Source organism: Episyrphus balteatus, chromosome 4 (genome assembly GCF_945859705.1).
Source record: "Episyrphus balteatus chromosome 4, idEpiBalt1.1, whole genome shotgun sequence".
Lineage (NCBI taxonomy): Eukaryota > Metazoa > Arthropoda > Insecta > Diptera > Syrphidae > Episyrphus > Episyrphus balteatus.
Genome location: NC_079137.1, coordinates 82,710,060 through 82,723,332, shown reverse-complemented (window position 1 = coordinate 82,723,332; position 13,273 = coordinate 82,710,060). Strand labels below are relative to the sequence as shown.

At 32.4% G+C, this 13,273-nt stretch overlaps 3 protein-coding genes across 3 annotated transcripts; all 3 read right to left on the bottom strand.

Annotated features, from left to right (window-relative positions):
* Positions 1-794: 794 nt before the first annotated feature.
* On the bottom strand, positions 795-1,586 carry LOC129919792 (uncharacterized). The gene is made up of 2 exons (XM_056000846.1): positions 1,135-1,586; positions 795-1,077 (listed from the first exon to the last, which is right to left on the bottom strand). The coding sequence occupies exons 1-2, from the start codon at positions 1,408-1,410 to the stop codon at positions 832-834; spliced, it is 522 nt and encodes a 173-aa protein (XP_055856821.1). The 5' UTR covers positions 1,411-1,586; the 3' UTR covers positions 795-831.
* A 1,271-nt stretch (positions 1,587-2,857) lies between these two features.
* LOC129919789 (inactive ubiquitin carboxyl-terminal hydrolase MINDY-4B) lies at positions 2,858-4,676 on the bottom strand. The gene is made up of 8 exons (XM_056000841.1): positions 4,436-4,676; positions 4,159-4,379; positions 3,927-4,092; positions 3,808-3,873; positions 3,674-3,744; positions 3,454-3,610; positions 3,322-3,393; positions 2,858-3,269 (listed from the first exon to the last, which is right to left on the bottom strand). The coding sequence occupies exons 1-8, from the start codon at positions 4,490-4,492 to the stop codon at positions 2,877-2,879; spliced, it is 1,203 nt and encodes a 400-aa protein (XP_055856816.1). The 5' UTR covers positions 4,493-4,676; the 3' UTR covers positions 2,858-2,876.
* A 5,372-nt stretch (positions 4,677-10,048) lies between these two features.
* LOC129919788 (putative Dol-P-Glc:Glc(2)Man(9)GlcNAc(2)-PP-Dol alpha-1,2-glucosyltransferase) lies at positions 10,049-12,802 on the bottom strand. The gene is made up of 5 exons (XM_056000840.1): positions 12,592-12,802; positions 12,211-12,535; positions 10,932-11,077; positions 10,698-10,874; positions 10,049-10,640 (listed from the first exon to the last, which is right to left on the bottom strand). The coding sequence occupies exons 1-5, from the start codon at positions 12,745-12,747 to the stop codon at positions 10,095-10,097; spliced, it is 1,350 nt and encodes a 449-aa protein (XP_055856815.1). The 5' UTR covers positions 12,748-12,802; the 3' UTR covers positions 10,049-10,094.
* Between the last annotated feature and the right edge of the window lie 471 nt (positions 12,803-13,273).

Below are 13,273 nucleotides of genomic sequence, written 5' to 3'. Positions count from 1 at the left end.
TGAAAAACGAAAATCAAAAAGAAATTTTTCGTTCAGGATTTCGTTAACGAAATTTTGTATGGAAAATTTCTTTTCGCTTCAGCAGCGTACTAGGCTTTAGTCAAAAATGGGTAAGAATTTAAAATGTATTTTTGTATAGTTTAAATTTATTGTTTTGTTTAAGACCTATAGTTACAGCAATTAAGTATTTGAAGTGTGCTCCTTGATTTGTGTGATTAATAGAGCCCGTTTTTTTTTATTTATTGAAACTATTTATTGAAATTATTTTCTATACCTACATACGTATTCTACGCATTATGTCAAAAATAAAACTCTCAAGGAGTAATTGCATTTTGACCATTTTTGTTGCAAAAACAAAATTTTCTACACGGTGATTTTTCAATCGCCTAACTAGTCAGGTTGTACGCAAGAGGGGTGAGGATTTTCCTGATGCTAATGACGAATAAGTTCATTCAACACCTCAGAAAAAGTGCATCCAAACATTCGACAATGCATTAAGTGAGCTTATAATGTCCATTATTTTTACTGTCCTAAAATTACAAATAACAACCGTTTTTCACTTTAATTCTTGTCGTTAATCAACCAAAACTGGTAGCATATGTACTCGTCTAAGAATCTTTATCTTCATTTTGTACCACCATTCATGGTTGTTTACCCTATTACGATTGTCAACTATCAATTGATAGTTGATAAATGAGTCCCACATATCTATGAGCATTGAGCACACGTGTTCCGGTCCTCATAGAATCTTTTGAAGATTTCAACGCCCTACCCATGGACAAAAAACAAGAAACTTTATTTTTCTAAAATTTATTTAAGTGGGCTGATAGTTCATGGGAGTCGGTTTGGAAGGCGATGATTTTTTGGGCTATCGTCGGAGTTTGGGGGATAGTTCCCCGTCGTTTTGAAGTCAATGTGGGATTGTGTCAGTCTTGATTTGAGTTCCCGGTTTGGTAGAAAACGGTTCAAGGCTAATTCATAATCTGTTGAGTTCACCGCCGATAACCAGACTCTTATTTTTTGATCGGGAGTAGGAATTGACACTGGTTCTTCGAGAACGCAAGCTAATCCTTTTATCTTGAAAGGATTTTCTATCAAAGTTTACTGATTTCATGAATTGGATAAAGCTCTTACCTGAGCTTCTTCTTTGCTAGTACAAAAGTGAATTTCTTCTATTGGAAGATGAGTCAACGGAGGCTGTTCTTGGAAACCATTTTCGGTTCTCATGAAACCATTATGATTTGCAAAGATTTCAATTTTTCTTCTTTGGATTAATGTCAAATGGTAAGTGGAAACTTTTGGGAGAAAATATTCTCGCAATATATTCAAATATTCTCGAGTAAAATCGGCATATTGGTGATGGTATTGGGTTGTGAATTCATTCCAAATGTGTAATTTGTGGCATGACATTGTTCGACTCCGTTTGGTAAGGTAATTTAGGATGTCGGTGTGTAATTGTTGGAGATTTGTTTAAGACAGGGACATAGTTTTGGAATTTTGAATTGAAATTGAATTTTGAAGGAAGCTGATAAGACTCCGCGGGAAGACAAGAAAAGCTTTCAGTTTTGTTTGACCGGAAATGTCGTTTTGACACATGTCAAATGAAAAAATAAAAATTCATGCACAGGGATGTTAGAGAGGTTTTGTATATATTTTTTTTTAATGTGTAGTTTTTTTTTAGCCAGGGTCTACACTCGACGATTTTTCAAATAACGAATTCAGAAATGAGTTCACAGTGAACAGAGCTATGCATTTAAGTAAAAAAAATTTACAAATTTATTTTTTTCAGATTTTCGAAAAAAATTTCAAAATTGCCTAAAAAAAGTACAAAAAATGTCTCCAAATTCAACGAGTGATACATCAGCTTAACCATCTTTCAACCAGTCGAACTCTGAAGTCCTCGTCTTACCACCGAATGCCAAAGCACCCAATATATGCGGACCACGCTTACAATTGGCCAAAGTCACAAAATTGCACTTTTCGGATTTCAATCAAATAAGAATCAGTTCTTGATTCGCTTTCATTTGGTATTGGTCAAAAACATAAATTTAGATAAAAACTCTTTCCTAAAAAATATACGGATTAAAGGCTTGGCCACACCGGAGGGTATGCGGTAGCGGTACGGGTAGAGGTAACGGTACTTGTATGAACAAAATTCCAAACTGACATATCAACGTTCAGATGTGGAATTTTTTTCATACAAATATCGTTACCGCTACCCGTACCTCTACCGCATACCCTCCGGTGTGGCCAAGCCTTAAAGCACAAAAACTCATCGACTTTTATAAATTATTCAAACATTTAGCATTTTCTGGCAAAATAGCATTTATGACTTAACTCCTTTTTAGTCGGTGGGATAAGAAATTACATTTTGTGTCATCTATCAATTTAAACTTAAACGTTCACTGTGGCGTATGTGGAATATTTTACTCTACAAAAAAAACCTTAGTTTCTTGTACAATTTCAGGGACGTACATAGCTTTAGGGCAGTCAAGGTAACAACCCAGGGGGGGGGGCCTCACGAAAAATTATGTAGTAAAGAAACCAGTTTATTGACGACATTCCTTAAAAAAATCAAATTTTAATGTTTCCTTATATTTTTTCGGGAACCAGGTATTTAACCATGTATAGAAATAAGAAATAGTCCAAATATTCTTGATGCTTTTATTAATGTTGAATTTACTTTTTTAAGCATAGATATTTATTTAAAATTTTAAAGTGCTAATATGCGATTATAAATATACCTGCTATCTATGTGTAATTATAATGTAATTCTCATGCACAAAAGCAATCATATTCTTGGCTTATAAATATTGGAACAAAAAACCGAATTCACATAATTATCTTAGCAATTGTTTAAAGTACTAGAAGGTATTTTAATTGGTGAATAGGCAACGCACTACCGAAGTTTGACAATGAAAAGTAATTGAAGCATCTTCCCACTTGGTATGAATCAAATGTTGTAGTGGTGTATTTATGGTCTCTTCCTTAACCTCAGCTGGAGCTGCACCCGAAAGACTTGAAGAACTTTCCACTGCTTGATTTGCCGTTGTTGCAGAAAACTCTGTTAATCCTCTGTTATCAATTGTCATTGTAACTTCATTACCCGAACAACTGTAGTAAACCAACTCGAAACGACTTTCAGCATGATAGTTTCTTAGCAGATCTTGATTGTTGTTGAAAATAACTCCAAAATGTCCCACACAACTTGTTATCCATATTGGAAGATGTGGAGTTTTTAAACGTGAGCCAGGTTGTAGAACTGATGTCTATTAATGAAAGTTAATCACAAGAAACTTTAGAACTTACATCAGTATCTACCTGCTTCTTTTCATTTTCCCAAAGAAGTAATCCAATAGAACAACGGTTTAAGGTTCCATATTGTGGAGCAGCCTTTACAAAATTCAAATTTTCAATCATTTTTCTTGATATTTTGGAAAAATTTCAAATTACATAATTATTTTCATCACCAGCATGAACTACGCCATTATGAATGTAGGGAGTTGCCCTCCCAGTCAACAAGAGTGTCACGATATTCAATGAACCCTCTTCCTTATTTCCCACCAAAGATACTGTTCCAGCACCTTTTTTATCGAGGTCTGAACGAATTCTTAAATTTAAAAAAATAATTTGTTAAGTTTTGCAAAAAATGTCAAATAATGTTAGTTCTAACTTTCCTATGGACCTTGTCAAAACTGCACTGTAAAGAAACAGCAAGGCACCTGGACTGTCTTCTGCCGTAAACTTGATAATACAGAATTACATTTTTTTTTAAATAATAATCAAAAATTAGTTAAACAAGCTTACAAATTGTATGTTGTTCTTCAAGAAAATTTCTAAGGATCCTTTGGATTCAAGTTGGAACAAATAAAGCTAAACACGAAAAATTGATAATTGAATTCTTAGAAAAAATGTCTTCGTTCAACCTTTTCTGTAATCGTATCCTGAAAGTAAGTGGTACTATGTGCAATAAAGGACTCTTCGCCGGGTAAAGCTACAATAAACTTGTTGTTTTCTGATATTTGAGCTAAAATCTCGACCATTGATGTAATAAGGGCATCGATTTGTTGAGCTTCGTTAGGACGTAACAGCCTTTAACACCAAATATATATACCATTCAGATTACATCCAAATTCTTCACATACATAATCAACTTACTCTGCAGCTGAAGGAGCTCCTGAGCCACGTAATGTTCGCTTAAAGAGCAAATTTTTCAATATAAATCCTTGAAGAGCTGACAATAATCCTCGAGTAGCATTGCGTGGTGATACCAATCCATATGCATGCTCTTCTCCTGGAGGAGCGAAATTCAAAGCTGTTGTAGCCCATTCACATCTAACAGGCACAGCTGCCGTACCAAAAATCAACTGTCGAAGGTCCTATATTAAAATTGAACTCTTAAAAAATTGTAAAAGTTTGTTATAGTTTCACTAACAATTGCCAATTCTGGAGTAATTGGTTTTCCACCTTGAGCCCGAAACTGAATATCCATTTCAAATTGTATTCCTTTGGTTAAACTTTTTTGGGAGCAGTCAACAACTGTTAACGTTCACTTTCGATTCTTTTCTGAGTACCAGCCAAAAAACTAATTTCTAATTCACTTATGAAAATATACTTTTTTCTTTGGCACTCTCTCAAGGGTTTTCGTGATTCCATTTTCACACGACGACGACGACACGTTTAACATAAGACACCACCCGTAAGGCAGTAACATGCATCCTATATCCTGGCAAATCATTGTTCAAACGATGAATACATGAAATTCAATAAACCGATATACCTTGTCTACCGAAAGTCAAATATATACATTTAATGAATGTAGTTTGGGGGATTTAACTGTTCGAAAAGCAGTTAAAAGCGTGAATTGAATTTCGTGCTAACAACTTTTGGTAGAACATTTATAAGCAAAAAAGGACGAAATTAAATTCCCAGCAAAGAGTAGAGAGGTGTTTTAGCTTTTTTTATGGAATAATAGACTCGTCACCTATAGTACCCACTAAGTTAATTCTGATAATCTTTGGGAGTGAGAGCAGGCTTCAAGGTTGTAAGCTAAAATAAAATCACGTGAATTGTATTCATAAAAAGAACACAAAAAAAGCTCAAGCGGCAAATGTATCTTTTTTATATAAATATTCACATTAAAGAAGCATTTGTTCCTTATAAAAAAAAAAATTGGGGGCAAATTTCCGGTACTTATTAAAGGTTAGAGAACCACTTGGAAAAATTTATATTTGTTTTTTTTTTTTTTTTTTGTTTAACGTGTGACCTATTATGAATAATTTGTATTGCATTTATTGATTGATAAACCAAATATCTATGTGAAGTTAGACTATCAGAAGAATAAATGTAAATACAAAAAAAAAAACTTTTATTCCTAGGAATAAACCTTATAGCTGCGGTTTATCTGGCTATTGAAAAATTGGCTCTCACAAGAATAAACAAATCAATTGTTTTCAATATTAAATCAGCGATTGAACACATTTAATCAATTTTTATAAAATCAAAATAAGTTTAAACATGTTGGGTCACTGTGGCGTATGTGGAACAATTTTTTCTTTTTTTTCCTAACATTCACAGTGTGTCGTCCCCTTATCATAAATCAATTTTTTTTTGTTAAAAATTAATATTTTTGCTATTAAAATATATTTTAGAAGTGTCAACTCATATGAAAACATATTTATCTTAGAAAATAACCCAGGTTATGAATTCAAAATAAGCTCCGAAACTTGAGTACCTCGGAAATCGAAAATATTTTGAGGAATTTATGGGAATCTGAGAGTGTATATTTCACGTTTGGTAATTGTTTGAAAAATTTTGTTAATGTTATTTTGTTTATTTGAGTGTTGTTGTAAAACGTATAACAAAAAAAATTAAATTTATAAATTTATATATGAGTTATTAAAATTTCTTTGATAAATGGCCAAAAAAAAAAAATCAATTTTTAAACTTAATTTAAAAAAAAAACATATAAAATCATATCGATAATTTTTTTATATTATTTTGCCTTAGGCCTATACTTAATATTGGCAAAGTTTGGTCTGCTTCTGTTTGCGATTACCAGAGATATTCACATTTATGTGCTACGAGTCAAGTACTCAAAATAATTCATTTTTTGAGAAACATCTTCAAGGGGATCACAAAAATGAAAAAATCGATGTTTTTAATAATTTTTAGCCATACACAAGTAACAAAAAGCTGTTTATGTAATTAAAAATATTTTAAATATTGTTTTCAACAAGAAAAAAATTATATTTTTCTGCATACTAAATTTTTAATGTAATTACTTGACCCGGCCACGCTTTGCTGTGTATTATAGCGTATTTACCAACCTCGCCGATATAAGAATTTACGAAAATGCAAATAAAACGTTTTTTCAAAATTTGAAATCGATTGACAAAAAACTATTCGAGATTTGCTATGAAACGCAAATAAACATACGATTTTTTTGTATAGAGAAGATAAACAAAACAAGTTGAATTCAACTTAAGATTTCTCAAAGTAGAAAAAAGATATTGAAAAGATTTAAACGAGCTTTAAAAGAAAACATTTAGTTCTTTTAGAAACTGTCACAAATTTATTTAATATAAATCACCACGTTCAAGAACATAGCCTCAAAAACTGTTAAAAAACGACATTTCAGATTTTCTAACGGGAATATTTCAAAAACGTGATATGATAGAATTTTTCTGACACCAAAAACCTTACGAAAAGTATATTTTTGTTTATATATAAAAAAAAATTAATTTTGCTCACAAGTGGCTTCTTCAATAAATGTTAATTTCATAAATTATACTAAAAAAAAAAGTAATAGGTTGTTTAATTTGTTAATTTGTAATTTTTTTTTCTATTCCTGCCATAAAAACACAAAAAAAGATATTAAAACTCCAAAAACTTAGCTGCAAGTATTTATGATAAACTTTTGTATGGACTCGACACACTGTGCATTCGGAGAGAGATATTTGCTGACCAAGTTTTGGTTTATAAATATGAGTTCACGGTGAATAGGCATATGCATGCAGCTAAAAAAATTACAAATCTATTTTTTTAAGATTTTCGAGAAAAAATCAAGGCTAACCCTTTGCCAAAAAAAATTCCATTTAAAAAAATTTCCTCCAAATCCATCGAATGAGAAATCAAATGAAAATTCTCTTTAAGCTCTATTCATAACTGAAAACAAAAAATTTCCAGGAGGTCTGGTTGCTGATGTATTTGCGATCGAAATCATTCCGAAGCGATATTTTTGGATCAAAGACTAGAAAAAGTTTTGGTTGACAGATATAAGTTCACAGTGGGACCTTTCCACATGCATTTAGGTAAAAATATTACAAATTTATTTTTTTTCAGATTTTCGAAAAAAAAATTCATTTTAAAAAATTTCCTCCAAATCCATCGAGTGAAACATCAAATGAGAGGTCTTTTTAAGCTCTATTCACAACTGAAAACCAAACATTTCTTGGACGTCTGGTTGTTGAGTTATTTGCATCCAAACATTTTTTCCTCGAAATAAGTCTTATTTTGCAGATATGAGGTCACAGTGAATAGGTGTATAGGCATTTAGATAAAAGAATTACAAATTTATTTTAACATGAAAGTAAATTTTTTTTTTTGTAGAATAAAATATTCCACATACGCCACCAGTAAACGTTAAAGTTTAAATTGGCAAATGAAAGCGAATCAAGAGCTGATTCTTATTTGTTCTAAGTGGTAATCCTCACTTAATCCATATTTGGTTTTGTTTCAAGTTTCCTAAAAAATACATATTACAATTTCTTGAGCTGTTCTCAGCATTATAAAAAATTGGTAACAAAATCAAATTTGACTACATATTTTAAAATTTAATTTCAGCTCATCTCGTTTGCATTAAAATTCCGCCTGTTTACTAATTGAATCTTAGTAGCATTTCAAAGACTTTTCGATTTAAAGAAACTTTGCACCGTCCCACCAAATGCATTAGCTTCCATGTTGCCATGAAAACTGAGACAGATTTCCATTCAAAATGATTCCTCAGAAATGTTGCCTTATTTCCACAATCAATCTTATAGAAAGCCTACATTTTAAATAGGTCTATTTTTTCCACACACTATTACTAAATTACTTGCTATTTTTTCGACATTCTAAAATCGACTGTGCAAAAAATTCCCACCTGTCTGGAACAAAAATGCCTTTCTACTGTTTTCTTTCTCAACATTTTTTCCTTATTTTTTCAAAATGTTGACCAGACGGTAAATGTATACGAAAGATAACTAGTACAATCAACAAAATAACTCTTTACCTAGACTATTTATTTGTTAACTCTCTTAATCTATCTCTCGGCAAATTCATTGCAGAGTTAAACATCAATTTCATTCCTCACTTACCTCATTCTTCACACTTATATTCTCTTCAATGCCACACAGTGGCGTAGATAGGGGGGGGATCAGGGGGATATATCCCCCCTATTGGGATCGATAATTGTGTAACATAAACAGTCATGAACAAATAAGTTAAAGAAACGCACTCCGAAATTTAGTTCCTAGGTTCCTACTTGAATTAAGTCTAGTTAGTACTCACAGGACCTGAATCTGTCGCGATAGATATCAAAATATCAAGCTATTTCCGTTTGTGTTCGAGACTCTTGACCAAATAAGATCATTGGAAAGTGACGCAAAGAACTTAAAAAACGCTATGGATTTCGAGTTCTTGACTATAGCTTAAAGGTTTTAAGAATGGTTTACCAACTCTCGTTGCGATTAAGTCGTGAGTTTTAAAGAGTGAATTTAGACTTGGTCCAAGCTATGGATATCGCCAAAGATTAAAGCGATCAACTTAAAATTAAACGGGCAGAAGACGACTCACTTTCGAAAGCGTTTGAAGATGCGAAAAAATAGCTGACATTGGCGATAACTAACTTACTTCCTCAGGGTGACCCGCGCCGCCGCCGTAAGGCGGCTACAATCCGCTGTGGATTTGGGCAACCAACAAGCTTCGCCAGCTAGCTCTACATTGGCGATAAACATAAGAGAATAGTTAAGCGACAAATGAATTGTTCGAACCTTTCGGTTTAAAGTACAGAAAAGAATATTTTCGTAAAACTGTTTTCAATCCCTTTCTCGATTCCTATGTAATAGGCCTTGGAGAAAAATGTACAAACCATGAAAACATATATACTAGAAGGGTTTTCGGTTCTTTCCAAGAATTCTTCGTCTGAAATAGACAAAGTAGCTAAACAAATTAATGAAACTGTTGAGTTTTACCAAACATTTGGCTGCATGACCATCTTCTATTCTTGCACAGAGAAAACTAGACCACATAAAATAGAACAATTAGATTTTCTTATAGTTTTCATCCAAGAAAAAAATATTATTTAAGCAATCGGGTTTTCCTAATTGTTTTTAAATATGCACTTGTAAACCCTACAAGTGCATATTTAAAAACAATTAGGAAAACCCGATTGCTTAAATAAGAAAAAAAAATACAATCATGTCGGCGATCGAACTGAAGACTTCAACTCTCTATCTCTTGCCACCTATTTCAACTCACTATAGAAAAATTGGTCACAATTTTTGTTCTAGTGGCAAGTTGATAAAAATATGAAATTTTTACTAAATTTTTTAAAAGATTATTTCTCCATGAAAATAATAATAAATCTCTGTGGAAAAACCTTATAAATTCGTGATTTTAATAAGATTTCTTCGTAAAACAGTTCAATAAGAAAATATGTTAGTTTTTAGGTGGTCATATTATTCTCTGTGTTAAAAACTCGGTAAAGATATTTGATCAGAAGGAATAATACTTCCTCTAAGAACTCATTGGAAGCGCTCGATAGCTCCCCCGAAGAAAGCTTTCCCAATATACATAATATTTTATTAAAGATATTAGCTACACTGCTGGCTTTAACGTCAACTACCGAAAGAACTTTCTCCAGTTTAAAGATAATACAAATAATACAAAGAAGCATTAAAACTTTTAAAAAATGTGCGAACTATGTTGTAGATCTATCCCCCCCCTTAGCGAAAAGCTATCTACGCCACTGATGCCACATAGGTCCAAGTATATAAAATTTAAACAGTTATGTACAAAGTAAGTTTATTGACATAAAATTACATAATTCGATTCTACCATATTAGCCGCTGAGGTTCGTTATAATTGGACCAGTAAATTTCTTTTTTGAAAAATATCACAAACATAAAACAATTAATCATTAAATTCCATATTAATTCAAAAACGATATATTTTCGCTTCCAAATTCTCAAATTCAATCTTAAAATCATAAATGGAATAAGGAAGTAACGAATCTCTAGTAATCTCTGGCCACATAGAGCTGTAAAACATGCAATCCAGAACATTAGTTGAAAACCACTCGATAAATGCGCTGTCGATGAACGTATCACATTCAAACCTACTACATAAACTGGTATAACAATAAATTTAAACCATTCATATTTGCCATAGAAACGGTTCCAGATGTAAAATGTATAATGTCGATTATCGGCTAGCAAGTAAGGATGCGCCATTGTATTGAATCCAACAATAATGGCAAATAGTATCGCAGAAGCTGCACACAATTTCCATGATCTCTTCAGTGTTAGAAGAATTTGTCTTGAATTTTCAATCAACACAGGTGCTCCAAAGATCAATGTGAAAACTGCAAAGTAAAAGAGCTGAAAATAAAAGATGTAAGATTTTGGGGGGACATAAACTTAATTTGTGTTGCTAACCTGTGGAATATGAACAGTAGCTTCGTGAGCACTTTTATCTCCAACAACTATTGAACCATTCGCAATCACAAATCCAATGAAAACAACAACAACCACAATGTATCCATAGAAGTGCTTTAGAGTATTGACGATACTTTGCAGGACTACTCCCCACGAACTTGCAATATTAAACAAAGTCTAAAATGGAATTTAGATTAAATAAGAGAAGAGTAAACAATTTTGTCCGCACCATGCCTTCGGACTACACAGAGAAATTGTGGATTTTCTTTTGATTCCTCGACGGTAGGCATACATCTCGACCAGCTCATCTAGGAAGCAAATACCAAGGAACAACACTACCCACACAATGTTGGTCTGTCTCACTAGAACACTCAAAGCTCCTAAAAATAAAAAAACTATGATTGAAAAAGATTGAACAATAGCCGTGGTGATTCCTTAATTTTTATAATGATTATCAAAAAGACGATAATCGTCTCACAGTTTGAGAATCTTTAAAGCTGTTTGAAGTCATGTCTGATTCAATATTTTCTTAACAGTTTATATAAATAAAAGTTTTCATATCCTTAAAAAGTCGTATTAGTCTAGGGGCGGAATTCATAGTCGTCACTCAGACAGAGAAATATCTTAAGCATTCGCTCAAGCTGAGAAGGCTTTTTTACTTGAGAAAACGCTTAAGGGGGGAAATCCCTCCAGACGACACCTTTTTCACTATTTTTTATGAAAAACTGAAAGCACTTATTGAAATTTGGAAAAAGACAAGATATTACTGACATTATCAAGAATTGAAAAAAAATTTTTTGAAATGAAAAAAATAACAAAATGGCGGCTCTGGAGCCTTTCAAAGTTGACGCCTCTAGTTTGCGCCGTGCAATGTACAGATCCAGGAAATCATCTTAAATCAAAAAGGAAATTTTTTTCCGTTAGATGATATTAGTACGCATTGCATGAACCTAAATTTATTTTTTTTAAATGAAAAATAAAAATTAGAAATCAAAAAAACGAAAAAAAATATTTACTGTACAAATTTTATTCAACTTTTAGGTTCATGTTGTGGCCAATGATTTAAGGAGTAATTTGCTTCAAATTTCAAGTCGATAGCTTCATTAGTTTTTGAGTTACATTTTTGAAAATGTTCATTTTCCAAAATAAGTGCGCTGAACTGATATGAATTTTTTTAATGATCCAAAAGTCAAAACTTATATACGTTGAATACAATTTTGGATAATGCGTATAGTGGTTGTTACACATTTTTAAATAATTTTATAATTTTATAATTTTATTTGTAGAAATTAGGGAGGCGAGCCCTGGCCACCCGATTAAAATGCAACCACTAGCTCACCTAGACTAATATGACTTCTAAGGATATAAAAACTTTTGTTTATATAAACTGTTTAGGAAATATTGGATCAGGCATAATTTCAAATAGCTTTAAAGATTCTCAAACTATGAGATGATATTCGTCTTTTTGATTATCATTTTAAAAATTACGGAATGACCCCCAGAGAAATCATACCGAACATAGCAGAAAGACTATAGGATCGTTTGCTCCAAAAATAATACATGGAAAGGAAGAATGTCATCGACAAGACATCAGTGTAATACAAATGGCTGAAAAAATACAACGGAGGCAGTAGAGAAATCGATATTGACTCTAGAGCTAGGACAATAGTATTCTGTTGCGTTGTCAATCGTTCTCTTATCTTAAAAATAAGATACACGTTGCAAGTCGACGCTAGCAATGACACCAAACGCAAACCATAGACATTGCACATATCGAATGGAATGACAATGATGGAGGCGATGTACAACCCAGGAAATGTTGTTATTTTAGGATCCCACTGCAGATGACAAAGTCAGTTTTATATGGAATTCTATCTTTAATTTGGTTACTTGCCTCAGAAAAGCGTTTGTTACAATAGTGGAGTCCCTGGCGAAGATGGAACTCTTCGTCAATAACAGACTTTGTGGTGTCATAAAGTTTATTGAATATTGGAATTGAAGCTACCAAATATATCAATGGTGATATATGTTTAATAGATTTACTGGCCATTGTGATAAAAATGATAAGGAAAACAAATTTTAAACAGAAATATCACTCATTTCGAGAAAAATAACCCGGTAAACAAAAAATTTCATGAAATGTCAATTTTGACATTTTTATTTTCATAACAAACACAGGGATGGTTTATGATTTATTACGACGACACCAAGCGGCGAGTAGCAAAAGCTTGGTATGTACTTGTAAAACACACTGGGGTCGAATTGGTAGAAATCAACTTTACAAATAATAAATTTTACAAATTAGAGACAGGGGTCGAATTACGGCACACGATTACGATCATACGTTAACGTTTTGACTATTTCTATCTCTATTTAATTATTAGAAAACGATAGGGACACATAGCAACCATTCGTTAACGAACGTATGCCGTAATTCGACCCCAGGTCAACAAAACTTTGCCGATAGCGTTTTCCTTTTTTTGTATAGGGTCAATGTGGGTAAATGTAAACAATTTCATGTCTTTTTTTTCTTTGGACTTTAGATTTTAATATGTTTTCACGGAACAACTTAAATG

Excerpts from the sequence above, each read along its gene's own strand:
- LOC129919792 (XM_056000846.1), bottom strand. The coding sequence starts at position 1,410 with ATGTCATGCCACAAATTACACATTTGGAATGAATTCACAACCCAATAC. Across the intron at positions 1,078-1,134 it reads CTAGCAAAGAAGAAGCTCAG|ATAAAAGGATTAGCTTGCGT; the intron begins GTAAGAGCTTTA and ends AATCCTTTCAAG.
- LOC129919789 (XM_056000841.1), bottom strand. The coding sequence starts at position 4,492 with ATGGATATTCAGTTTCGGGCTCAAGGTGGAAAACCAATTACTCCAGAA. Across the intron at positions 3,745-3,807 it reads TGAAGAACAACATACAATTT|TTTACGGCAGAAGACAGTCC; the intron begins GTAAGCTTGTTT and ends TGTATTATCAAG. Across the intron at positions 3,611-3,673 it reads TTGACAAGGTCCATAGGAAA|AATTCGTTCAGACCTCGATA; the intron begins GTTAGAACTAAC and ends TTTAAATTTAAG.
- LOC129919788 (XM_056000840.1), bottom strand. The coding sequence starts at position 12,747 with ATGGCCAGTAAATCTATTAAACATATATCACCATTGATATATTTGGTA. Across the intron at positions 10,875-10,931 it reads TTTCTCTGTGTAGTCCGAAG|ACTTTGTTTAATATTGCAAG; the intron begins GCATGGTGCGGA and ends ATTCCATTTTAG. Across the intron at positions 10,641-10,697 it reads CTACTGTTCATATTCCACAG|CTCTTTTACTTTGCAGTTTT; the intron begins GTTAGCAACACA and ends TTTTATTTTCAG.